Here is a 27,899-nt window from a genome sequence, read left to right on the forward strand (position 1 = left end):
TTGCAAGGAAGATCACTGGAATATGAGTTGCTCATCCATCCTTAAAGCACATCCAAGGGTTTGTGTACTTCAGACTGCAAAAGGACACTTGGAGGTGTCATTAAAACAATCTATTTTACTCCTCCTGCACGGTAAATGATCAGAAGAAATCAAGCAGCAGTGCTGGGTATCAGGGTTAGCACCAAGTTCTAGTTCTAACAGAGGACTTTTACTATATGATTCCCCCTTGAACCACAAAGTGATGCTCTAGCCACTCACTCCCTCCCAGTCCTTCCCAGTTCAAATTCAGATCCTGTAGGTGTTAAATGGAATATGCAATTATCGACCCGTTAAGCACAAGTAACAGCTCTCTGGGGTTTTGCTCCACTTGATGCTTCAAAGGAAGCTGATCTGAAGATATTTTGGGCAGTTAATGCCTGAGAAGGTGTGGGCACAGACCTGCACAGGTGAGAGACTGCCTGAAGGGCAGGGATGAATTCTGTGTAGGCACAGAGATGAATAATGTGCAGGCACAGCATTCTGGCTCCAAAACTCTCCAAACACAGTCCTCCCCAATGGGAACAACTGGAAGAGACAGACAAAATGATGAAAAATGAAGGGATCAGCAGAAATCAGACCTAATATAAACCCAACTAAAATAAACTCAGCATGGCTCCTGTGGCTCATTCAAAAGCAGCTCTGCTCTGAGAGTTCATTTGCAAGAGCTCAGGTCAGGAGAAAGATGGAATTGAACTTCCTCTGCTGAGTGTGATTAGGAGCCATTGGCAGCTCTGACTGGTGATAGGAAGAGGTTTTTAAAGGGAAAGACTGAAGGTTTCAACTCTACTACATTGCATCACAGTAAATGTGGCATCTCCAGACAGAAAGCACCAGTGTTCCTAAGTCCTAGGCTTGAGGGGCATTGCATCACAGTAAATGTGACATCTCCAGACAGAAAGCATCAGTGTTCCTAAGTCCTAGGCTTGAGGGTTTGAAAGAATTAAAATCATTTTCATCATCAATGCAGGAAGTCAGAGCTGTGAGTTCTTATCTGAATTCAAAACCAAGTGTAAGCAAACTTAGAAATCTGTAATTTGTGTGAACAGAGAGGATGTGTATTAGCAAACCTATTTTTAAAACAAGCTACATTGACTCTGTGTGTGTAAAACACTCAGAACAAGGTCAGAGGAGGCTCAGTGCTATAGCCCTGGGATGATGGAAGCACAGCATTCCACTGACCAATTCCATTGACTTGTTTATAAATATTTTTTTTTGCTTTAATGTATGTAGAAACTTCTGCTGCAGGACATCGACGGTGTCTTTTTTAATTAGCTTTCTGTGTCAGCATCAAGTCCCTCCTAAAGAAATTCAAGGCTATATTTGATCATTTGAGTAACAAACTTGCTAAACCTCAGCTAGAACAACAGGACAACAGAGGAGCTGAGTGTGGTTTAGAGTTCAAAAACATTCTAACAGTTGATGTGGTGAAGAAGGCTTTCTGGCTATGGCAGACAGTTGAGAAACATGTCAGATTGCTGCTGCTGAATAGTCAAGAATATCAGAATATTGAAAGCTACTGACTCTTCAGCCACCAAAGCACATGTGATATTGCTTGCTGGTGTCTCTGTCTCTAAAGTATTTGCCATAGCCCTTAGAACAGGCACAAAATAGTGCCTGGCTCCACATGTATTCTCCATGACTTTGCAGCCCTGATGGGAGTCCAGAGGAGAACACAAAGTATTTTATTGCTGGGAAGGAGAGAGCCAAGCAATAGCTCACAGGCTGATCTGTGATTCTCTTTAATCCTGTGGCTGAATTGAGTCCATCCTAATCTTCCAAATTTATCTGTTATGGGCAAGGGGAGATGTGGTCTGAGACCTCAAGGACTCAACTGGGAGATGCTGTGGCTTCTCATTCTGGTACCTGAGACTCCTCCATTCCCTAAGGCTGACACTGACTGAATTGCTTTGTTCTCTGATGGATCTTTTTATTTAAAAGCACTTATTAACAGCCGAGAGAGCAGAGACAAGGAGCTTTGTCACCTCTGCTGCTGTTTGTAACAGGCAGAGTCACAGGGGATATAATGACCATGGAGTGAACTTCCCTGTGCCATGTCTGCAAGGAATCAGCATTCCCAGCAGGCTCCAGGAACAGGAACTGTGTGTTTGGATATCACTGTTTTCCATTATGGCCATTTCCATTTTCTGTTAACATTCTTCTGAGAGGAGCCCTTTTTATTATAAACCTTTATTCCATGTGACAGTGTTTTTCATATAGCCAAAATATTCCAGAAACCATATCACCCTGCACTTACTTCATAAGGGCACTAAGAGATGAGTTTCCTGGAAAAGATAGCAAGGAATTGCCTCCTTATCTTGCAGCTAATGTTAGTGCTGCCATGAGCCAGAGCAGTGTCTGGGAACACTCAGCAGATCAATAGCAATGCCCAAGGCAGAAGTGCAGCTGGTGGTTATGCCCCAAAGTGCCTGATGCTAAAAATGTTGAAGAAAGTCTCAGTTCATGTATTCCCAAGTCTCAGGGTTTGCAGCATAGTGGTTCAAGGGAAGGAATCAGTCAGGGGTCAAATCTAAGGGAGAACATGGGAGTTGTGTAGGCTGCTCTGAGGCACTTGGGTTTATACTGGTGATCATGTGTCACCTCCTTCTTTAATCTGTTGTTTTCAACAGTGTCTTGTGGGACCAGAAGTTTAAATCCATTTGTTCAGAGTTTCTATGTCCCACAGCTCTCCATGCAGACATGTGGTGATGTGCTCAGGTAACTGATCTCTGTCAAACTGCCTCAGAAGATCTGTGGGAAGGCAATTTTGGGAGCCAGGGACATTTCCATTCAGACTCCAGCAGACTGCTGAGATGTCTCAATTTAAGGCACTGATATCCCAACAGTGTTCCTCTACATTAGTTCCACATTGCCCAGGGAAGATGTCCAACAGGAGCTTTTCACTTTTGTATTTTTTCATGATCATTTGATCCACATAGACAGGGAAGATTCATGCCTAGGATGCCTGTCTGGGAAAGGCCTGTACAATACAGAGGCAACTAACTCAGATAAATAAAAATCCAATTTAAAAAGTGCTTTTGCCTAAGAAAAAAATGGGAAATGGAATCCCATCTACCTAGTAGCACCAGGTCAGGATGACTACTAACATAAGAGAACCAAATGTCCTTGTAAAACCTAGGCATGATGGATGGCTCTGCAGCTGGCTAGGAAAAAGTGAGTGGGGAGTCAAACTGACCCTTCCTTCTTTTTTCCATGTTTGGGCTGCTTTTCCCTCCCTCAAAAAAAAAAAAGCAGGAGACATCAATCAGTAACCAGTGCATTGGGGTGTTCTGAGCCAGCAAGCTACAAAGTTAATAGGCTGTTTTTTAGGGCATGGTGACCCATCAGAATGAGCAGGAGTAACAACACTTCTTTTATAGACTTTGGATGGAAATCACATGCCTCTATTATTATATAACTCCAGGAATGTGAAGTGGTGTCTCGCCTCTGCCTGCTTAGGGCCATCACACTCCCCCTAACATTGCATCTAGCCTCTATTTTGTCTTCTCATCCACTTTTCTCTCACCCTCCAGCTCCAATTAGACTTCTTTCTTCCCTCATTTAAGGAGGAATTGTTCTAGATTTATGCAGGGAAAAAAAATCATTATACAGTGCATAAAAAAAAATCATCATACACTTGCTTCATGGTTTTTCTGCATTAATGTCAAGATGCCAATAGCAAAGGAGAGTGTAAGGAACTAATAAGTTTGGACTCCAAGGGAAGGTGTGAAGATACAAATTGTCTCCTCAGAGGGCTGTGCTTTTAGCTGTATCCAGTCCAGGCAGGCTGGAGCAGTGTGTGTTTCTGCTCTAGGGATCTGTTACATAAACAAAAGAGGGTGTTATGTTTCAAGAAAAGATGACAGGAACAGGGGGAACTCACTGCCTTCTATGGTACAGGCAACATTCAAGTTGTGTCCTGTGGCTTCCACCTGTGGGTTTCAGGCTGGGGTAGCTCAGCCCCATCAGAACAGACTCTGCTCTGCTCTCTAACACATCACCTGCTGATGTGACTCCTCGAGAGCACAGACAGATTGTCTGTGTGGAAGCTGTCACCTCCCTGGAGGTGCTGAAGAAAGGTGATCTTAGTAGAATAGAGGGAGGGAAGGGGGGACAGGTTAGCAGTCAGAAAAGTGACTGAATTGCCAGGTGCCCACAGGAAACTCTGGGTAAAGAGCTGCAGGGAGAAGGTGAAGTTCTGCTTTTCTTCATGTCTCTCTGAGCCTGTGACTGCCACTACTCACGTCTCAACATCCCCTTCAGAAAAGCACTTGGACAAAGAGGATTCTGTTCCCTAGAGAGTGTAAGTGCTGCTGCTGACTGACAGGTTTGCTCAGTCTCCAAACATACCAGGCTGCAGGATCTCAGTGCTGGGGAGGTGAGACATACAAACACAGTGCAGAATATTCTGATTCTCTGAGCTGGTGCTTGCTTGGTTGGTTGGTGAAAATATGCAAAAGATTGGCTTTGACATAATCTTGCTCTACCCCAAATTTATGAACAAGTGCTGTCAAAAAAAAAAAAAAAAAGTGGCTGTCACCCAGATTAAGTTTATTAAAACCACATGAAGAAATAAAACCAAAAGAGATGATCCAAGCTCACCCTGTATTCCTTCCTCAAGAGTTGCATTTCAGCTCAAGGAAAGCACTAGGCCACATTAATGCCACAAGCAGATGTGTTCCCTGTGAAACAAATGCACCCACTTATGCTCTGCCTGCATTGAGTCTGTTACTGGGTTTTTATGAGCTTTGGCAAGTGCAGTGCTATCTGTTAATATCTGAAGGTGGGAGTGTTCAGGGAGTTGTCGGAAAGGCTTGCAAGACTAGATCTGATCATACCCACCCACACTAATTAACACATTACATAAAAGTACAACAAGTTTCTCTTTGCAAACATCAGAATCACTTGCCCAGGCACTTTCTGTGCAGTTCTAGAAGAACTAGAGGGATGGACTTTGTTGCTTTTTAACCTCAGCAGAACAATGAGTGAGTGGGTAGGGTATAGCTCCCACTTTCAGGGCTCACTCCTTTTCCTCATCCTGCTAAGAACATGCCATCAGCTGGAAGGACCTTTTTAAAGTTCACCAAGGGTACATGAAGGTGCATTTCTTTCCTCATCAAAAACCACAAAATGAAATATTGAACATGAGGGATCAGTTTCCTTTACAAATGACTCCTCCTCTCCCTGCCCTGCCTCGCTGATTCTGACAATTGCTTTGTATAAATAGAGTCCCTGAAACTCCCTGGAACTGAAAAATCCTCCCATTTAAATAAGGCATTTTGTGTCAGAGGAACACATCCCAGAACATCTCAAGTTTCTCTATCATTCAAGTTTGAAACCAGCAGCAATCTCCTGTATAAAAGCCATAGTAAGGGCTCTTCAACTTCTTCACAGATTGGAGCAAGGAAAAGTAATTTCATATGAAACTCCTGTGACCTTCTCCTACAGCTTCACCCAGATTCCTCCAGCAGGATAATAAATGCATACCCTGATCACGATTTACTCCAGGCTCTTAGTATGACATCTGGCTTCAAGATGGTGGCAGGGAAAAGTGCAGTGATGACATAGGAAAACAGAAGGAAAAAAACTAATGGTGCAGTGGAGAGCAGGAGGAGGTGGAGAGAGCAGGGAAAGCTGAAATGAAAATAAGTCAGAGGGCGGAAATTCCTCAGAGAAGGCCTTAGGCTTCAACAAAGCTTGTCCACATTTGCAGCACTTCAAGATTACCCAACACTAACCTTATGTGGAAAGGGGCAGTAGACCTCAGCAGGCATTCCAGAGGAGCCTTTCTATTAAAAAAGCCTTCGTATCCATCCATCCATCCATCCATCCATCCATCCATGCTTGCCAGCTGCTCCCTGGATGGAGAGTGTTCTATCTTTTGCCAGTTGCTCCCTGGATGGAGAGTGTTCTATCTCCCAACACTCACAGGGGAAGGAACTCTCTCTCTTACTCAACTCTTCCTGACTATCTGAAAAGCAAAGTCAATGTTTTCCTCATTATTTTCTGCTTGCTGCATACCTCTCCCCCACTGTGACTGCTATTTGACCCTCTGTCCACTCTGGGACCCTGAGGGAAGAGAGAGGGAAGTTGTGTGTGTGTGTGGATGATAGGAGTGAGATGATGAGTCTCAGCTACATTCTGACTTGTTTATATTCATTAGAAAGAAATCAACAGCACTTAGTGTGTGAGAAAATCTCTGAAGATAGGGAACATCTTTTGTGTGGTGCAGGAAAAGAGCAGATCCATCTAAGGGACAGGATTTGGGGATGAATGGGGATTTCAATGCATGTTTTTATGCCACATTTGCATTAGGAAGTTACCAGTAAACAGAACCTCAGCATAAGGGTTTCATTTTGGGGGACACTGTGGGTCTTCTCTTTCACCAAGACTGCTCAAAGCAAAGCCTGACCATGAGTAATGAGTACTAGAATGGATCAGTGTGCACAGACAGCTAAATGTCACCATCCCTTCCCCTCCCAGGCCTCTCTTGATAAATCTGGTACCTTCAGTACTCCTGGCACCTCCTGGAAGGGTTCTCCCCTCATTGCATTTGTGTTTTCAATGAACTGGGTTTCTTCTCAAAAAAAATTGACAAAAAAATAAAGCTGAAAGCCTCTCTTAGTGTGGGCTTCAGAATCACAGAGATCAAAGTTTCTTTTCATCCTCTCCAGAGAGCCTCAGACATCCAGGAATTCCAAACAACACTCCATTGGAAGAAACCTGCTCAGAGCTGGCACAGTGCTACAGCTTAGAGTTGTGCACTCAGGAGGAGAGCACTGACCCACCCAGGCACAGGGACTCATACCAGTGGCACTTCTGGCAGCATCTTCATCTGGAACTGCTCCAGAAGAGATAAATCTACTGCTCTGCAGTGAGGTCAGACCTTCTGATTTTAACATTCCCACCTTTGCACCTCAGTAGTAAGTCTCCATTCTACATGGCTGATCCAAAGGAGCATTTCAAACACAGCTCACAACTCTTCTGCTGTAACTCAGGTCTCTTTTAGGAAATGATCTATTTTGGCATATGGTTTTTTTCCTCATCTAAGGAACCTCTTGGTTTATGAACAAATACTGCTTTTCCTTTCTATAGCATATTCCATTTGAATCTGCTGAGCTTCTGACAGACATTTAGGTAGTCAAACTGACAACTTTTGAGGTAGGGAAACACTAGAAGTTTCTGCTTTGCAGGTCAGGTTGCACCTTGAGATAATGCAGTTTGCCCCAGGACACACAGGACATCTATGGAAAAGCCTGAAATTCAAGTCAGGAGCCCTAAATTCCCTCCTTTAACCACGTGTCCTTCCTTGAGGCACTTCAGTCAGGTCTCTCCAGTTAGACTTGCTACTTTCCTGTCTTGCAATTACATTAACTCCTCTTTTAGCAGTGTTCCAATGTGTTCCCACTATGCCTCGTGCTGCACTCTGCATCTGGCACTGGAATGCAGCATGGCTCTTCCTGGGCTGTCAAAGAGAATATATCAGGACAAAAATAAATAATGTCTAGCTGCTCCTGGCATCTCAGGCCAAGCATATTCATCACTTTTGGCCGAGCAGTGCCTGACTCAATGCCCCTAAAACACAATGGGTAAATTCCCAGTCGAATTCAACGTGCATTTAATCAGGTCTTTGCTAACTGTGCTTCCAAACTTCACATTTCATCAGCACTACAGTACTGTCTCTTCTATTTTTAGAGCATTATTCCACTTGGCTGTGCAGATTGATACAATGGATTTTCCTCTGCATGGATTATGTCAGTTTGTATAGGCAGGCTCTAGTTTTAGGCCTAGATTTACCTCACCCCCAATGTGCTGCTGCCTACATGTGTGGCAATCTGGGATTAATGCTAAAAATATTTTTATATTTTTTCATAAATGAACAACAAAAATTCAGAATGACAAATTTCATATATGAGGTTCAGTGACAGGAAGAATCTTCCACTATTCAAACTGTCTGCTCTGCTGCCTGAGCCTTCCTCCCCAGTCTCCACAGGGGGAGTACAACAGCTTTTCTGGGCCCAGACAGAAGTTCTGGGTGGCCTTTAGCAAAGAAGGCATAGCTCCTTCCTCAATGTGTGTTGAGAACAGCTTCATCATGGGATGAAAAGTGAAGTAAGAGAAGGAAGCTTCCATCAAATGTCCATAACTTTTAGTTCTTCAAAGTAATTTTTGGATTCCACATTTGAAAAGCTGAAGTGAAACCAGTGGCAGTTCCTCTGGAGAGAGGGGACAAAGCATGTTTGGGGTGTCATGTGCTGCCTCTCAGTTGGGACAGCCCAAAGAAGACACTCCAGAAACAAAACTTACATCTTAAGAACTATGAGATTTAACAATTGGACTCTAAAGAATTAAACATCATAGAAACATTTCCCACTTTTTTTTTGTTGTTTTGTTTTTCTTTCCAAGGGTCCCATAGTCCAGTCACTCAATCCTGTGCAAAGGTCATGTTACTATGGATATGACCTGCAAGAAATGTGGTGCCTCAGAGCAGCACAAGTCACATGAACAGGCTAAAAGCCAAGACTGCTGATTCACAGTCCTGTCAGGGTTTTCATGCTTGTGTTGGGTTCACTGAAGAACAGTCCTAGTGCCACCAGGTCTATGTTCTGCCTTTAAAAGTGTTCATGCAGGTGTAGCTCCCAGAAAACTTGTGGATTTCTTCAAGTGCTGCCTGAGGGAGAATGCTGGAAGAGAAGCAGAAAGAAAACATGCAGATGAGACAAATCCCTTAGTCTGTCCTAATTAGAGGATGTGTAAATATGAATTTACATACATAAATATACATGTGCTCAAAAATCAGCTAGGGAGAGCACACAGACAGAACAGGCATCAGCATCCTGCTGGGAGGAGGCCTAGAGGGACAAAGTCCCATCCAGTTGCTCCTTCTCTACAGAAATATTTATCCAAAAGAGTCTGGAAAAGCTGTAACTTTGGCAAATACCATCATGGTTTATTCCTCTCAAATATTTTACTCTGAAATGCACAGATTTAACCTGAGGTCTTTGGTTAGCTTGCCACCTGATTGTGTAGTCATGTGGCCTTCTTATCCTAAGGTATGGATAGAGATCTGATTTCTTGACAGCTACTGAAATGGAAAATAAAGGACTCATTCTTACAGTAAAGGAGAAGGAGAACAGACCACTTTTAGCCTGTAGAATTTCTGGGAACTTTTCTTCTATATTTTACATTCAGAGCACAACATTTTTTGTGAATGATATTTTCTTCTATGAAATGCAATACTGGAACTATTTTCCACAGAAATCTCATGGCCTTGTTTCAGTTCCTGACTGCAGCAGCTTTTTCAAAGGCTTTAGTGCAAACTGCCATGGAAACACAATGCTCAATGTCCTTTCTCTTTGGTTGTCTCAGGATATGAAGTTATGACTTTTTTATTCCTTAGAGAACTTAAAATTCCTGTCCTAATCATACACAAAAATATTGGTTTAATAGTCTCAGTGCTGTAAGACCAGCAATGCTCTCTGCATACAGCTGGGATGTGCAGACCTCACAGCACAGAAATCCTGCTCAGGAGAAAGCACAGAGCCCAACGAGGCACTTCCTAAATCAACATCAACCACATGTGTATGTTAAGAAATTTCCTAGAAACAAACACAGCTCAGACCACAGGAATCCAAATTTTGGGAGTGAAAGTGGTGTCATAACGGGGTTTTACCCAGGGAGAACATCTCCAAAGGGAATCTGAGCAAGTCCTTTTGTTTCTATGATTGTATTTCTAGGGAAGGGATGATTCCATCTGATCCTGGAGAGCAGTTACAGCCCAGGATTTGCCTTAGTGGACAGACACAGAGACTGGAATCTTCCCTACCTGGCCAGGCTACTGCTGGGCAAAGGGAATCTTTACCTTTTGAGGATGACAAGAACGTGCATTGTCCATGGAAGGAGCAGGAAGGCTTGATTCATCTGAACAGCTTCTACTGTCCTCCTAGCCACTGTCTCTGGCTTGAGAGGAGGAAAAAGACTAGGAAACCTGAATAAATTAAAAATAAATAGAATAATAATTTGTTAACCAAGCCTTTTCATTAAGATATCACTGTCCAAGTGATACCACTCACTAAGCCATCACTGGTTATTGGCATTCTAACATGCCCAAAGCAGCTGGGAAGGCAGAAAGTTCCAGTTCCAGCCAAAAAGCCTGAAAGCAGCAAGCCCAGTTCCAACCAGTATGGCTGGGTTAGCTAAACAGTTAAGAATGTACATGCTGGTGCCTTTAGGGAGAAGTGGCAGAGTGTGCAGAGCCTTGATTCAAGGCTTGCTGAATGCAAACCAATACCAAATGCTCTCTTTTCAGTGCTGGTGTTTTTCCCTTTGTTCTCAGTTGCTCTTTGCTTGAGTCAAACTCTTGACAGGTGAAAGACAAATGTTTTCTTCCATTGCATTTAATACCAAACACAAAGGTTTTCCCAGCCCCAGCAACAGCTCGAGACTGCATATTTTCTTGACTAAGAGAGCACAAACTATACTAATAGGTTATTTTGTCCATTGTAAAAGATTAATGTGGTCAGCCATTAGTTGTTCTCTTGGCCAGAGGTAAAAAGGAGGTACTGACAGCCTCACTTCAGTAAGTGGCTGCCATTCCTTTCACTGGGAAAGAATGAAGTATTTCAATGAATAAAGAAGGAACTTGTACTGTTAATTCTCAAGTAATTTGTACACTGTTCCTTTTGCATGACCTCAATTTCAGCTTGCCTCCCCTCCCTCTTTGGGGGCTGCATATGGCCCAAATACACACAGGGAAAAAACAGCTTTCAGTGCTCTCTGTAGAAGCCAATGTCTCCCTCAGAACAGGCTGGAGGAATATGCCAACACACTGAGGGAACCAGTCTGATGAGTCCAGGTGGCCTAGAGTGACCCTCTGTTCCCAGGCAGCCAAATGAGACATCAAATTCTCCTAACTAAATGAAGCATTAATTAGGAGTGTATTCTGATGATTCATTTAAAATGAGATGCTTTATTCTAGTTCCCCTGGACTGACCTGATTCTCATGCCCTGGAACATCTCTGTGCTGGTGTGGAAGGGAAGGACTGTTGTGGCATTCACTCCAGGACAGTCCAGCAGCCCCAGGGTCAGGCTCTCCATAAAGGCAAAGGATGAGGCTTTGGAGGTGCAATAGTCAATAGCACCAGGGATGGCTGACAAGGCCAGGACAGAGTTCAGGCAAACAATGTGTCCATTCTGCAGCTCCAGCATCCTTGGCAGGAATTCTTTGGTGGTCTGAAGATCAACAGAGTTAAAGGAGAAAAAGAAAAAGGTTTGTTCAGCAGAGACACAACAAAAACAACCGTTACTGAAAAATATAAGGTGACGTGGAGACAACAACCTAAAGTGTTCTGTTTATTTATATTTCTGTAAGGAAAGGAGTGGCAGAGGACCTTGTGGTTTGTCATGTTGTGAGAGATTCTAAGCAGGAAAAGTTTGTGTAGAAACATAACAAAATCTTTCCTAGAAGCTAAATAAGCAGTACCTGCGTGTAAGTAAGCAGCACCCATAGATAAAGGCCATGAACAGAGTGCTGTGAACTTCTGCAGGATAAAGTATTCCACAAAGTGATGAAACCACAAGGGTTTTTTTTATTACTATTGTCTAATTCAAAATGGAATGAGTTCCATGCTAGCTTCCTTCCCTGAGAAACATAGTCCCAAGCTCCTCTGACATTCCCTATACATCACCCTACAGAAAAGCATCCTGGGAGCTCAGGCTTTCTCAAAAAACAACAAGTGTTTTATCAGAAATCACAGAATGGGAATAAAGACATCAAATTCTGAGTTACTACTGGAAAAATGATATTTATTTTAGCCTTCTTTCCTCTGGCCTCTGCCCCCACACTGTTATTTCTCCCTTGTTTTCCTGACAGGCTGATTTTCCCAAGCATCACTGAGAAAGTCCAAGTGTGTACTGGCTGTAGGTTGTCCTTCCCAAGTCTGTGTACATGGGATACAAGATCTTGTCTTACCCAGAACTGGCCCAGGGTGTTTATGTGCTGTGATTTGAGCAGTGCATCGTCGTCGCTGTCCATCAGGCTCTTCCCATGGACCACAGCAGCATTGTTCACCAGGATGGTGATGTCACCCACCTGCAAGAAAAGCAAATTACTTGTGACAACGAATATCTCTGCTCACAAATCAGCAGTCACCATCGGAGCTGAATGGTTTTTACAGCCTAAATACATTGTTATTTTCAGAGCTTTTGACATTCTTGCCTTGTAATCCTTTGGGTCACTTCAGAGAGGCAGGTAGACTTTGTACTATATAATCTGGTCACCCTTCCTTTTTCCAAATACGTATTTTTTCTCACTAAATATAGAATCACAGAATCATTCAGGCTGGAAAAGACCTTTAGGACCACCAAATCCAACCACCAACCCACCACTGTGTTCACCATGGTCTCAAGCATCACATCCACGTGTTTTTTGAACACCTCCAGGGATGGTAACTCCATCTCTTCCCTGGCCATACTGTTCCCATGCTTTACAACCCTTTCCATGAAAAGATTTTCCCTAATATCCAACCTAAACCTCCTCTGGTACAACTTGAGGCTGTTCCTTCTTGTCCTCTCCCTTGTTCCCTGGGAGCAGAGCCTGACCCCACGTGGCTGCACCTCCTGGCAGGGAGCTGGAGAGAGTGAGAAGGTTCTCCCTGAGCCTCCTTTTCTCCAGGCTGAGCTCCCCCAGCTGCTCCTCATGAGACTTGTGCTCCAGCCTGTTCACATTCTGCCCCCAACCAGTGTCTCCCCCCACACTGACCTTCTCCCTCACGGCCTTGGCTTGTCGATAGACCTCCTCTCGATTTCCTACATCACAGATGAAATAGTGGCACTCTGTCCCCATCATCCTGATTTCCTCAGTGGTCTCCTTCAGGCACTTCTCAGTCCGACCCCACAGGATGATCTGCAGCAAGAAACTTCAGTTAGAGTCGAACGTGCTTCTGCTTCAAATCTAGAATAATTAAAACATGCTTCTGACTTCAGCAGCTTGACGAAAATCTTTGATGTGCTTTCACTGCCAGCTCTGTTGTTTTGCTTCGTTTAAGACTAGCAAAGATTTTCTGTGGCATGGGGAGGGGACAGGAGTATCACAGTGGTACCTGCATCCCTCTCTCTCCAGGGTCTTTACAAGCAATACAAGAGCTAACACAAAAACCAGACCTTGAGCCTAGTATAAGCAATATATGAAACACTTGGCAAATTTTCTGTATCGTGGGATTTAAATCTATCCCTGTTTGTGCTATACACATGTAGAGAAAGATAAATTCATTCTAAAATCACAGACTTTCCTGTGAGCCAACAACATCAGTCTCACATATGAGCTGCTGCTCCCACCACTGTCCTTCAAACATTAATCTCCAGCTAAACAGATTTAGCCAATATATTTTTTTTTCTGAGTATATAACCTTATTTTCTAATTTTTTTTAAGGCTACTGGAAGGAATATAATTTCATCTCTGTTACCTAAGACATCTATACATGAATTGATCTATCCTTTTTGCTCTTCACCTAAGTCTTCTCAGCATTCAGCATGTTATGGATGACGAGTCATTGTCATTCTGCAAAAAATAAAGTAGTGAATGGAGTATGTTACTGCAATCAGTTGACTGCTCTGTGGCTTCAGCAGCAACAGCCAAAAGACAAAGAAGAAAAGGTTCCTATGTTGAAAAATGCAAAATTATGGTGCTATTTCCAAGCAGATGTGATCCAGGATTACAGCTGCTTCTCACACCACTGTGCACTGAGTGTGAATCTGCCTGGTGCATTGTTTTTTTTAATGGTTAAAAATCAGCACACGGAAACTTTAAAGATTAAATAATCTTGGAGTTTTCCAAAAGCTGAAAGAACAGCAAGAAGAAAGTCTAAATTACATCACTGCTTATAACTCAACCCCTGCAATTAACTTAATAACAGCAGGATAAACATAACAAATTATGTATTATATGTGCAATATTCCTTCCCCACAACAAACCTCTTGCAGAGAGCTTTAATATGCTTATTTTTAAGGACTAGTTAAGCTTATCTCATAACTGGTACTAAAACTAATCCCTGGCAGGGTCAAAGAGCTCTTCAGTGTGCCTAAGCAAGGCTAAAACTCAGAGGTACCTGTGTCCTTAGCCATTTCCTGAATGAGTTACCTTACAATTAATCCCATTTCTAAGTCCTTGGCACATCTGTGAACATAAAACACACTCAGACTGATTTATACCCTCAGCCTCACCAAAGGACTAAGAGTTGGTTAACCAGAAACTCCAGAGCATGTATAAATATGCCAGAGCCATTTCATGAGGAATCTTATCTCAGGGGAAGTAATTTTCAAGGAAAAAAAGCTGGGATGAGATTTAAAAACTGCAAGAAAGCATATGGCTAAAATTGCAGCTTGTGTGTTGGCCTGGCTTGGAAGTCTCAGCATATCACCCCTGGCCATCAGGGCTTGGCATCTACACAAAGCTTGTAAAATTGATGGCTATTTACTCACTCCTGAACTCAGGGCTAGACTGAGGGATATTTTTTATGCACACTTTGCAGACTTGAAGGGAAATCAAGAACATGTGAGAAATTTCACAAGCCTTCAGGAAATATTTACAAAATACTGTTCAGGCATAAGCACATGCACACTTGCTCTCTCCTTCACAACCTACATCTCTGTGGAAAGGGGAGGAAAAAACACTTCAAAATGTCAACTGTAAGCATCAAGTTTGATGCCCACAGAGTTTGCATCAGGGTGAACTTCAGCCTCTTTGCAGGGTTGGATCAGTCAATGCAGACACTAAAAAATTAAGTGACTCATTGAAGAATGATGGAAGGTTGGAGAGGAAGAAGAGAGGAAGAGAAATAAGGTGTCAGATGAGGGGGGTAAGGCAAGAAACTGCCCTCACATACCTAACACTCCAGGGCTTCAAACTGCTATTGCAAAATAAAAAGTAGATCCCTCACTCTTCACTTTAATCTGTTTCAAACATCCACACAGCCTCCTATTCCCCAGAGCTGCCACTGATGCATTGAATGTCAGGAAACATACATGGAAGAACAGTTAAGCAAAGGATGACCTGTCAAAGCAACATCTGTCTGTGATGCAACTCTTGGATATAATATTTTTTTATGCCCCAACAGTTTCTTTGGGACCTTTAATATCCTACAGGCAAGTCTTGCAAGGTGACCCCGTGAAAATCTGGGCCATCTGGGGAAGATAGAAATTGCTGGTTATCCTCCCAACAACATTAACTTCAGCACTGATTTTTTTCCATGGGAAGTTTTCATGTCCTTGATACTGTTCTCACTCAGGTGAAGGCTTCAGCCTGTGTAAGAGAAAAGCAGTAAATAAAAGACCATTCCTTCGTGAGAGGTGAAAGCTCCCTAACGACCCAGTGGGAAGTGAGGGCTCCTGCTGTTGTTTCTGCTACTTTTTACAGATGGATAAAACTCCAAACTCAATACAACGTGCTTTTGGTCCGAATTCAAGCTTGACTGCTCCTAGGAGATCATGTGAGACTTTCAATTTCTCTCTTACATCTGGCCAGATTAAATTGGCACAGACTTCCCTCTGGGCTCCCAGGACATCAGATCTTACAATGAGACAAGGCTGTAGTTGCTGCATTTGCCTCACAGTTGAGGCTTCTGTTGCTCCTGAACATCTTTACAGATGGTTTTGTCTGGATCTCTGTGTAGGCAATCCTTCTGCTTTTCTTGCTTGCAGCAGTTTCACCTATGTATGTTTTCTAGGTCATTACTCCTGAGACTTTCCAGTCTCATCAGTCCTTTGCTCTCCTGAATTCAGCCCTTTGAATAAGGACACATCAGTCCTTTGCTCTCCTGAATTCATCTCCTGCAAAATGTGCAATTAGAGATAATCATCCATGTTCTGAGTGCTCTGAACAGACCCTTCTGCTCCCTGTTGACCTGATGGGTCTGTTTTGCTGCTGCCCCACGAGCTCCAGTTACCCTAACTGTGCACTTGGCCCTTCCCTTTGTACACAAGTAAAAATCTGGTTCTTTGCTCAGCCAAGATCAGTATAGGCATAATTCAGCTTTATCCTGCCCTAGTTGGGATTCAAGGGCTCTTGAAGAGCCTAGATCTGCAGTTTAGAAAACAGTCCATTTTATTAGGGAGCAGCTTTCAAAGGAGACATGAGAGTCAGGTCTGCATCTCCTTCCCTTCTGAAGTATAAGACTAAATTGGCAATAAGTGTATCCCAACTGGAGCCTGAGTCCTGGAGAGAATAACTCCTACAGACACAGACATTCCTGTCTGGACAGAGCAAACCAGAGAGGAATGTAAGAGAGGAGAGACACAGTGTCCCTGATTCCCCAGCCCGTCAGGATGCTGCACAGCCACCAATAACTCCGTGGTGGATAGAGGGGGATATTTCATTTGTGTTTTGGATAAATTCTTGGACAGACAGTTTTCCGTCCTGGAAAGAATCCCAACCCTTCTTTCTTCTCCCCCTTCATCCATCTCTCGTCCTCCTCCCCTGCCCCTCCCTGCTGCACCAGCCACGCTCTCCTTTCTCAGAGGCACTGACCAGAAAATTGGCGAGGGCAGGAGCCCGGGGAGGGGGTTAATCCCCTGCCAGGTTTCCTGCCCCGAGTTTACCTCTGGGTGACCCTGCGGGAGGCAGGTGGGGTGGGAAAGGCTGCAGAGGCAGCAGGGCAGGAGTTTTCCCCCACTGGAGGCAGGGAAGAGATTTCTGATGGCTCGGCAACCTAAGCACACCCTTCTCGTCATTAACTTGAAAGGGCTGTGACATCACCCGTTTTCCCAGGCTTTATTCACGAGGAGATTTTTTTTTCAGCAAAACAAACCTTATCTCTAGATCCGGCAAGTCCCATAGCTCCTTATCTGACCTTAGGCAAACCATTTCAGGCTGGAGGGGCAGGCTCAGCACACACTGCTCTCTCTGCTCCCGGAGGACTCGTTTAACTCTGGCCTTAATCTGCTAATGAGACATGGCCCGAGGTCGGAGGGGACTCAGAGCGAAGGGTTTTGCTGCTGTTGGGCTAAGACAAGGTTTTCTAATCGAGGCTTGCACTGCTTCCCTGCCAAAAGCTCCAATCCTGACTGCAGGGCCAAATCCTGCATTTCACCACGACACTAGGAAGATTTCTGCTTTTGACCACCACAAAAATCAGATAAAGCCACTCATTTATATAAACTGGTCTAGATTGATGCTGCTATCAACCACAATATCCACATGATCGATGCTTCCAGTATGTTATCGGTGCAGGACGTAAGGTTAGAGCTAATTTTGCCTCGTTTACAAGGCTAGTTAACTTGTCTGGTCCGATTTTATTGCTAGCACGATTCAAGAACAGCAGCAGAGGAATGTTGCCCATTTACATTGCCAATTATTTTGGCACTGTATCTTCAGCCAACCTGCTGTGCTGCAATTTATCTCTCCAGTGAGCTGGACCAGTGCTGGAAAGGTGTCCCACCACAAAAGCATTTCTGAGACTGACCATGTGCCATTCCTTAACACTTTGGGTTATCTGAGTTGTGTTTGAGTACAGAACTGTTCACTCTCAGTCTTTTCCAGCATGAGCTCCATTGTGATTAGCAGATACAACTTCCATTCCAAAAAGTTTCTCCATTTTACGATTCATGAGGCAATTCTCTGATTCAATCTGAAGACACTGAAAGATTAAAGTGTTGCAGAGAGACACAAATGCCCTTCCTGCCTGATCTCATTATTGCTGCCTCCACAAATCCAGCACAGCTCCAAGCCCCAGATCAGCAGAGATAGGAAGTAGTTGGTAGGTCAACACATTTCATTCCCCCTTTCAACCTCCTTCCTAGCGCAGCGGAACAAAAGTTGCTCTGTGTGAGTTGGTATCTGTAATTGCACAGACCTTTGTTCAAACACAGAAAGCCTTTCTGCGCCCAACACTCAAAGTTCCTGCATACTTTTAGGAAGTACAAAGTGTAGATAATCCACTGAAGTATGCCAGTCTTATCCCCCTATATTTACAAAGCCTGGTACTACTAACTCCCAGTCTGTCCTCGGAAGAAATGCATTCCAGTGTATCCCATAATCCTGGCAGAGTTTTGCATGTCGTGAGAACAGGAGGCTAAATCCTACAGCCTCAAAAGCTTCGTGTCTTTTGCCTGTCAATGGTAGAAGGGTTTTCTCCTCCACCCCTTCCCCTCTCTTGCCCCCAGGGAAAGGCAGGCAAGTTCTTTCAGGAGCTCTCCAAGGGAGAGGCAGGCTAAAGGCAGATTACTGGAAGAGGGAAAGGTGTGGCTCTGCAGTGTGAAAAGCCAATCTTTGCTTTAGGAAGGGAAAAAAAGATCCTTGTGATGCCTGAAGTAGGTCAAAATACTTCACCCAGCCCCTTAGTGACACTTTCTATAAAGGTCAACAAACAAATCAGGCCAGTGGAGAATTTTTCAAAGTTCTCACAGTGCCAAGTGAATATCAAAGGGGCAAGGGACAGGTATGAGAAAGGTTACAGGTAAGCATGGGGAATCAAGAGATTTGTTCTCTCTTTTACACACAAGCTTTTCTAGATTACTATTTGGAAGTTGTAAAGACATTAGACTCTAAGAACTGAACTTCAGTTTAATCCTGTCACCGCGGTAAACACAAACCACAGACTTCAGCATCAACTGGTTTGAGTTAAGGCCAGGAGGAACATAAAGTAATGAGGTTAAAAGTTAGGGCTAAAGACACTTCAGAAGGAGACTAAAAGTGAATTCCAATCCCTTTAGTCTAGAGCCAGAACTTTTACTACTTTATATGTTGATTTAGCACTCAATAGGATTAACATTATTCACCTAAACAACAGGCGACTCCAGTTGTACCCCAATCCCTCCTTTTTAGCTCTGAAGGAAACAAACCAGCACCTAAAAACATCACAGAGGAGTATGTCAACACCTGTCTGCTATTCAATGGAGGCCTTCCCTGGAAAGAAAAGGTGCAATTTTCTGTCTGCATACAGGCATTTAAGAGCAGCTCCCCCTGAGGAAGTGAACAAATGCCCACTGTTCTCACAGTCAGGACTATTTAAGGACAGGTGGCCCCATGCTGACTTTTTTCCAGTGGTTTTTCCAATTGCTTTCGTCTGCAAAGGCGAACTGTGACTCCAGACTGCCTTGGGAGCAACACTTCTCAGCTCTGCTGTTGGAGCAGTTGAGGAAGGGGAAGGGTTAGGGTTGTTTGCAAGAAGAGGTCACGCAGGAGTCAGCCTTTACAATCCTATTAACGCTGGGACAGGGTCAAACGGAGTGCACGTTCCAACAAAAGCACCAAGTGGCCACAAGCTGTCACCCTGCAAAGGTTCATGGAAGCGTTTGTGGGGGGAAAAAAACCGACAGACTTTTAATGGTGAATGTCTGCCACACCATGTGTGAGAAGCAGCCCCTGCTCCAGGGAACCAAAGCACACAAAGAAATCGCCAGCAGTAAAATTCTCTGGCTGCAGAGCAGGAAGAAGTGGAGGATCTGGGGGTGGGGAGAGGGGTAATGGTAAAGAAGTTATGTATTTGAGGTAAGGTTTGGAGATATCCACCAACAGAAATATAATGCTCCACCCTGTAAAAATAACTAGTGTGCTGCCGCCTCCGTTTGCTTGGCATGGCATCCCTGTAATCCAGATCCCTATAAAAATGTCCACAGAGCTCTCAGGAAATTGTGGGGAGAGTAAATATGCAGGTGCAGAAAGCCCTTTAGTACTGCAAGCACAGCAGACAGGATGAAGGGATAGAAAGTCAGTAAATAACATTTCAAAAGGGAAAAAACTTACTGCCATGGTCTGAGAGGATGTTTCGACAGGGCTGAAGGTTTGCTGTGTCAATGTTTTCCTTCCAAAATGCTGCTTTATTATTTTTACTAATTGCATACTCCAGGTAAAGAGTTCTGAGCATGTGGCAGGTTAAATGTTCATGTAATAGAGTTAAACATTTACTGTGACACAAAGTTATGTTGATGCTGAACAGTAAGGGTTTGTTTTTGGAAAGCTAAAACCAAAAAAAAAAATCCAAGAATTTAGATTACAGAGGAATGGTAGGAGTAAGGGATGTGAAATTTCAAAGTGGCTCCAACACAGCATCATTTCCATCACTTGACTGGGTGAAAGGAACTCCTACAATTGCCTTTTCAATCAACAATTAACTTCAAACTCTGCTACTTCTTAACTAACAGTAGAAAAATCAGAGTTAATAGGAATATATGGAAAAGAAGAGTTAAAGAGCTACAAACTGGGTGCAAATAAAAGTGGATTTCTTCTTTAGACTCCTTTCTATTTCTAAGATGAATTCTGTAGCTTGAACTGCAGTTTTCACTTCCAGTGGAAAAGGTTGGCCACTGCATCCCCCCAAGACAACACTCTCCTAGGCTGGACCCTGCACAGCTCACAAAAGCATAAATTATGCTGGATTAACAGTTTAGAGCAAAGAATTACCAGTTTGAATTCAGAACACCTTCAGTTTTGCTATAAGCTAAATCATGAGGAGCAATTCACCAGCACTTCCCTTCTTTTGGGGAATGTGTAAAACTCCTCTACAAGCTCTATAAAAATAATAACCACAGGTTTATCAATTAGATGCTATACTCAAAAAGTGACATATTTTGCCTTCTGATGCTGGGCCAGTCCTGAGCTTTGGCAGCAATCTGTGCTCACTGCTGGTGACCTGGAGCTCAGGGTGCTCCACACTGAAGAACAGGTCTGGGATATGTCCCCACAGTCCCGTCACCAGCACAGGGCACTGTGAATTTTGCTGTACCTTAGCAGAACTGAAAAACAAGGTGGTCAAAATTGTCCCTCTGCTGAACGAGGAAAGCCACAGGGAATGTTTGCAATCCCCAGGAAGACAGGCAGACAGACAATTCCAGCTCTTGTAGGCACATCACAAAAAGGAAGACTAGGGGAAGTGTTTAAGTTTGTTCAACTGGGAGAAGGTTTGCAACAAAACCAGCCATGGAAACCTAAGGGTGAATAATGTTCCCAGTGTTGTCATTATAAACTGCCCTCCAGAAAGGCCTAAAATATGCTCCAGATCATCCATGTGCATATAATAAGATGCAGCTCTTGACTGAAAAAATCATTTCTCCCGTGAGGCTACTGGAGAAGTATTGGAGTTAAAATAGCCTACATTAAATTTGTGTATAAACTGAACACTAGCAACAGCTCCAGACAAGTTTCCCTGCAAGCCTTTCTTTGCCTCCAGAAAAGGAGAATTGCTACCATTTTACCAAACATATAAAAGCTGTCAAAAGGTGCCTTTCTTGTCAGTATTTTAGTCAAAGAAATAAAAGACTGCCTAGAAGAAAGCTTCAATATTGGAATGCCTAACTGGTTGCCTCTCTTTTTATGTGCATTTCAAAATGTTATTTTTTAATGGTGCTGTTGCTATGCAACAGGGCAGAATTTCTGAAATCTATTCATCTGTTGTACAAATGACAGTTTTCAGGACATATTTAACTCTCTCAGCCTATTAAATCAAAGGAGGAGGATGGGAGGCAGAGGACTGTCAGCTCCCGGAGCACACACACCCCCAGGGGTACAGCGAGGCTAAAAAGGGTCTTGCACTGATTGCACCACTTTTTCAATACACTGTTAGATGAAGTAGCTACCCTGCTTATGAAAAGTGTGAAAAACAGCACAGCTCGAGCTAAACGAAATGATATCTAAATGTAGAAGCAAAAGTTAAGTTCCTTACTTTTCTCCAGAAATTATCAAAGCAATTCTAAGCAGATTCTGCCCCAATGATACTTATTTAAATGAGAAGCTCTGGTCAGACAGCCACAAATCCACCTCTAGCATATTCCTAAGTTGCAGCTCCCTGAAGTTCTCATCCTTTGGATGGGATTGCCTATCACAAGCTGCTTTTTAGGCCACTGCAATGCAAAATCAAGTTAAGTTACTTCAACGTGGACATAAAATCAGTTAAGCTGTCACAGAACATGACACAAACTTGGCTTTCAGTAAAATAAACTCCATAAAGTAATGTGGTCAGTAACAGATTTAGCTGAGGGGCAGTGATGGAATATGGAGGCACAATAATTCCTCAGTGTGTTCAAAGTCAGTCACAAGCACAGCTCTGTGCCAGAAGGTTTCTCTCCCCCCCAGCAGCCTGCAGAGCTTTGGGGATCTGCACTCTGCTCCTAGGGGTGTGAAATTCAGCCCTAAACCAGCCCTACTTTTGTTTGGCTCACAGTCACTGTAGGACAGTCTTTGCTTCCACTGAAAAATCTGTCTAAGCACACAAAGAGACAAACCCAACTGAAGCAACTGGCCTGACTGACAGCAATCCCCACGTGCAGCAGTGGGAGATCTGGGATGGATTATCAGTGTTGAAATTGCACTTAGAAGCCTGGATCCTGAAACAAATAACACCACTTGGCCTAAATCTGGGCCTCAAATGCAAACCAAAAGGCTTTTAACTGTTTTTACTGATTCTGGTGGCTAAAGAAGCCATTCTGACTTCATCCCCAATATGCTGACTCCCTCTGAGATGGATCTTTTTTCAGTCTATCACCAACACTGATTATTTGGTTGCACTGACAATTTCAATGGCAACATGACATACTGTCCTTGTAATTTATATATAATGGTTAAGGATTTTTTCTCTTTTATTGTCCCTTTTAAATCAGGCAGGCAGAGAAACTGAAATCCCTTTATAGATGTAAGATGCTTCTCTAAATTTCTGATTTTTGCACAAATGCTGGACTGAATGAGACAGTGACAGTGGTCAAAGCCATCAGCAAAGCCTTTCCTCTGTGTGAGCTGTAAACAAGTGTAATGATGTCAGGAGGAGCTGGCTGACCCACTGATGAACTCTGGGCTCTAAAGGAGATGCAAGGTGCCAGATCACTTACCCACACACGTGTGCACACACACACACACACCTCCTGTCAGCAGAAGAGGTGTCACAGAGCAATCTGCAACAATTGCACGTCATCATCCAGGGAAATAAACCCTGAAACCCCTCTTTGATGGGAAAAGGCTTTGCTTTTAAAGAGGCAAACCTCCTGCTTCCCTAAAGCACACATCAAATATAAACACAGCACGGACAATGGTCTCTAAGGGGCCTGGATTAAAATCCAATAACAAGCAACACAAAGCACAAGCTCCAGCATTGCACAATCAGCACATCTCAAACCCCAAATCAAACAACTCAGCTCACTGAGGCAGGGCTCCTGTGTTTCCCAAGGGCCTTGGAAATGTTCTGACATCATTCCTGACAGCTCACTGTGGCCAGAGCCCTGCTCTATTACCACTTTGGGAAAGAAGCACTTGTACCAGCTGGATGTCTTTAATATCCCACTTGGAAGCATGACCTTGGCTCTTTAAGGCTCTAAGCTGAGTTTGTCCTCACTGGGATGGTTTTTTAGGAAGGTAGGGTACAGGGAATTTGAGGTTGTAGTCAACATCGAGCCAAGCTATTGTAAGTGGATGCCAAGATTTCCCATTCCCTCTCCAGACCATCACAGCCAAACCTCTCCCAGGGAATGTGCTGATCAGAGAGACAAGGTGTCTGTTTACTGCTAGCAAGGCATGACAGATCATCGAAGACAAACACTAATTTAATCTTCACACAGGACATAGCTGATTGCCCACTGTTACTGTTGATCCATCCTGTGGAAGGGCACGGAAAGGTGAACTGCTCAGTGTCTTTGCAACACCTTTCACTCCCATTAATTTAAGCCTATCTGAAGTTTTTCTTTAAGTCTAGTGAAAAGTTTACCTAAGAATTTCTGCTTTCAGGTAAATGGTACAAGTTTGTCAACTCCTCAGATAGGAAGAAAATCTTGAAAGTGTAACTTGGGTGTACCCAGTGATTCAAAGGGCAAAGAGAACAAAAAACCCAATTACAATGAGATAAGAGATGAAATATATCAGCCAGGTCACACCACCTCTCTAACCTATGGCTAAAAAGATGTCATACGACAGGATAATCACATCTTCCCAGGCATCACTTTTATACCACCTCAAAATACATAGAATTTGATGTTGTTCAAGTGTGCTCAGAGGTCCAAGTGCCCCTGATTGCACACTGAGAGCCAGGTTTGCCTCACAGCCACACACACAACTGATAGAGCAGAGCTGCATTTGTGCTTTCAAACACAATTTTGTTGCTCTAAGTGGAGCACTGACACATTTGCTCAGGCAGCATAAGACAACAGCAACCCCTATGCTAACCAAAACAAATCAGCTCTGCAGCACTGCATTCAATAAATTGTAATTAAGAAGGTGGCAACACAGGGGTGGCTGTCCACAAAATCCCCTTGTAATTATGCCTAGTTTATGGCTAAGCTAATAGGATGAACAATTTAAATTAATTACAAGCTCTGCCAAGGTACTCATCTATTCCCAAGTCTATTAATTAGAATCAATTTAATCCCCACTGGGATAAAGGTCAAACGACATGGATTTGACCCTTTTCTCCTGGCGTCAGTGTTATCAGCCAATGGATCTGGCAGTGCCTGGGTCTGACTTGTTCCACTCTTCAGCATGTTGACATGATGCTTTGAAGAACAGAGTCTGGGCCCAGCTAAAAAGATCTCTCGAATAATTTCTGCTTTATATTCCTGATAAGCACAGGTTTAAAAATGCCAGAGCTTGTTCTCACTCGGTGGGCAGCTCTGAAGCTCTTGTTCCCTGTCTTTAAGAGTTGTCCTTTCCAGTCTCCCTTTCCTGCAGAATACCTTGTTGTTAGATTTGTGTTAGATTTGTCTTCAATTCAGTCCAGGAACCAAAGTGAAAAATTAACACTAAACACCAACTAATATTTGTTAATGGGTTTTAAAACAAACACTCAAAAGCAATAACCATTAGCAGAGATTTCCAAACTGTCCAGAAGGAAAGATAAAGAATTTCTAGATCCTTGTCTAATTTTGGGGGGATGGAAATCAAGAGAACTGCTGCCTTTTTTTCATTCTCTACATAGTTCCTGTAGAATTAATGAACTGGTTACTTCTGTAGCTCATCATCATCATCATCATCTATTTGTCCTAGTTCTTTTCTTGGAAAAATTGCTGTAATACTTTCATCCCTCACAGGTTAGTGTGAGGCTGAGGTCTTGTCTGAGGCAGTATGATGATTGAGGTCCAGAGAAGAGCAACGAGGCTGGGGAAGGGACTGGAGCACAAGTGGCATGAGGAGAGGCTGAGGGAGCTGGGGGTGTTCAGCCTGGAGAAGAGGAGGCTCAGGGGAGACCTCATCACCCTCTGCAACTCCCTGTTCAAGGTGAGACTGGATGTGGCACTCAGTGCCATGGTCCAGTAACCACAGTAGGATTGGACTTGATGAGCTTGGAGGTCTTTTCCAACCTGGTTGATTCTATGATTCTATGATGGAAAACCAGGTAGCTCTTGATGTGCCAATGTTTGTATCTCCTCTCTGAATGTTGCTGATCTCTTTGAGGAATGTAATTCAGAGTCTATTCAGCTGTTTAACTTCCCCCTCCATATTTTAACTATCCACTGCATAGTATTACCCTAACAAGAGAGGTTTCCACACCAGGGTTAAAAAACCCCAGCAACTTTAAAATGTTTTAGTCAGAATGCTTAGAACTGCATTCAGGGCTTATGGTCACTCTTAAAGCAAATTGCTGTGCCAGGCTAATTAGACATTAGCTCAACAGCATGTTTGGTTCATTTTATAATGCAGTAAAAACTACCTACAGTGCTTCAGATGGAAATAGTTCTGCAAATCTGAGAAAACTTTTTCCAAGCCTGTGCCAGAGCCATGACATAAATGCAACAGAAATACACAGCAGCACATTTACGAGTCACTGTAGGTGATGAAACGACGCCAATAAAATGGGGATGAATCACTTCAGATAATAAATAACGTGAACCACCATAGACCAAAGCCTCCCTGACAGCCCTGCAGTGCACAAAAGCAGCCTTTGGCCTTTCTTTGGTGCAAATAGGGCTGAATTCATGGAATCACAGAATGCTTCAGGCTGGATGGGAACTGTGGATGTCACCTGGTCCAAACCCACTGCTCAGGATAGAATACTTCATCTACTGCTTTGACCAGGTCAGCTCTTGTTTTGAATTTCACTGCCTCCTCCTCAAGCTTTCCAGCTCTGAGCCTCTGTATTCACTTTCCAGGTCACTATCCCCATGTTACCTCTCATTTAGCATCAGATCTTCCATTGCAGCCATTACCTCCCAGCATGAATTTTTAAAACAACCTATCTGCTTTCTACCACACTGTCTGCACCTCTGTGGAAGTTACCCAAAGCTCTATACCGTGGAGCTTCCAACCCCACCTTAAACCTTCCATTGCTGTGATGCTTGCCCAAAGCCTTTCACATGGCTCAGTGAGAAGTGCTGCAGTCCCTGGTTTTATGATCACCATCAGTGCAGAGCTCTGTGCTGGCATTGTGTGGCCCTTTGGGTTTTATCTCCACTGTCACATTTATTTATCTCTCAGTGCCAGCCCTGAGGCAGGCATTGACTTTTTCTGTTGTCCTCACCGAGCACATTTAGCATCTTTATGCTAAACACTTTCTGGTGCGTGAGTGTGTTTCTGAGGCACTGCAATGGCATTAATATATAACCTCATCTTTAAAACTCCAAGATTTTTTACAGCATTGGCACAGCCTTATATTTTGTGGGAAGCCTCATAGAACTGTCTTGATGCAGCATGTTCAAAAGCTCTGGATTTTGGTGTGCCAACACAGCACAGTCCCAGCGGGACAATATTTTCTCATGACATCACTGTATATCTCTCAGTGAGATGACAAATCTGTAACTCTGCTAGTTCCACTTCTTGTTAACATTATTTATTCTCCTTACAACATCCCCAGTCACAAAAGACAGGTATGTTCCAAATTATAAGCTAAACCAGCTCCAGCCAGAGCTCTGCTTCACGGGCACCAGCAGATCTGACGGATGATAAATTCTGGCTGTGCTTGCCAAGCAGAGACACTTATTCAGCATGTTATTCCAACTGCTGGCCTTGGCACCAGCACACAGCACAGGCTGGATGCCATCTCAGCCTGGGACTTGAAACAAGGGTTCTTCTGCCCATCCTTAAATTCAATCAACAAGGGAGGGAGCTGCCAACAGGAAGCCATTAAATAAAGCTGCCGTCAGGATATAATCTTTAGAGAAATAAAGTCTTTCTGGAGACCATAAAGTCATCCAATCAAATCTGTGCTCTCAGAGTTTACCAAAAGTTTCAAATTAATACATTATTTTGCATGACATGGAAAAACATTCACTCCCCAGTTCTTCTCACGTATTGCTGGTTGCTGATAAGTTGTGACATGCTCTAATAGTTCGCTGTGAGATTAAGTGCTTAAAATTTAAATAAGATTAAAGCAACCATCATTTAAAGTATGCCTGAAACTGCTGCATTCCTATGGTGGTTTCCAACCACACACACAACAGGAGAGATTAATCACCTAGAGCCTGATATTTCACTAGGGGTAAATATTCTTATACCAAAATATCATGGTAGAAATGATAGAAAATGCAAACTTTCCTTTTAGATTACATTAGCTTTTTCACTTGGAGACAGGGCAGGTTGCCTTTTCCAAATGGTTAGTTACTTAGATACCAAAGGACTACAGAGAAATTCATTAGACACATGGACTGCAAGTCATTCTGTACCTCCACAGGGCAGGAAAAGCATGCAGGATGGGGACAGATGCTCATGTGACAACAGTTGTCTTAGCAGCTATCTATCTATCTATCTATCTATCTATCTATCTATCTATCTATCAATCTTTCTATGTAAATTTTACACCGAGCCTTTTAAAAATTATCATCCACCAGGATAATAATTACATAACACATTTTGAAGCACACACTGGCACACTGCATTGGGTATGGGCAGCAGAACTGTGTCCATCTCTATTATAAACATAATTTTAAAGGCTTTATGGAAGCTGAACAGGAGCCAGCAGTGT

The 27,899-nt window shown here is 43.3% G+C and overlaps 1 protein-coding gene across 1 annotated transcript; it reads right to left on the minus strand.

Annotated features, from left to right (window-relative positions):
- Positions 1-8,165: 8,165 nt before the first annotated feature.
- On the minus strand, positions 8,166-12,936 carry DHRS3 (dehydrogenase/reductase (SDR family) member 3). Its single transcript, XM_009081201.1, has 5 exons — positions 12,797-12,936; positions 12,008-12,127; positions 11,030-11,268; positions 9,899-10,024; positions 8,166-8,720 (listed from the first exon to the last, which is right to left on the minus strand). The coding sequence occupies exons 1-5, from the start codon at positions 12,881-12,883 to the stop codon at positions 8,636-8,638; spliced, it is 657 nt and encodes a 218-aa protein (XP_009079449.1). The 5' UTR covers positions 12,884-12,936; the 3' UTR covers positions 8,166-8,635.
- Between the last annotated feature and the right edge of the window lie 14,963 nt (positions 12,937-27,899).

The sequence above is a fragment of the Acanthisitta chloris genome, unplaced genomic scaffold (genome assembly GCF_000695815.1).
Source record: "Acanthisitta chloris isolate BGI_N310 unplaced genomic scaffold, ASM69581v1 scaffold12808, whole genome shotgun sequence".
Classification (NCBI taxonomy): domain Eukaryota; kingdom Metazoa; phylum Chordata; class Aves; order Passeriformes; family Acanthisittidae; genus Acanthisitta; species Acanthisitta chloris.

Coding starts and splice junctions, on each gene's coding strand:
- DHRS3 (XM_009081201.1), bottom strand. CDS start 12,883: ATGATGGGGACAGAGTGCCACTATTTCATCTGTGATGTAGGAAATCGA. Junction 12,128..12,796: donor CCAAGGCCGTGAGGGAGAAG/GTCAGTGTGGGG, acceptor CTTTTCTTGCAG/GTGGGTGACATCACCATCCT. Junction 8,721..9,898: donor GTTCTTGTCATCCTCAAAAG/GTAAAGATTCCC, acceptor CTTCTCTTCCAG/CATTCTCCCTCAGGCAGCAC.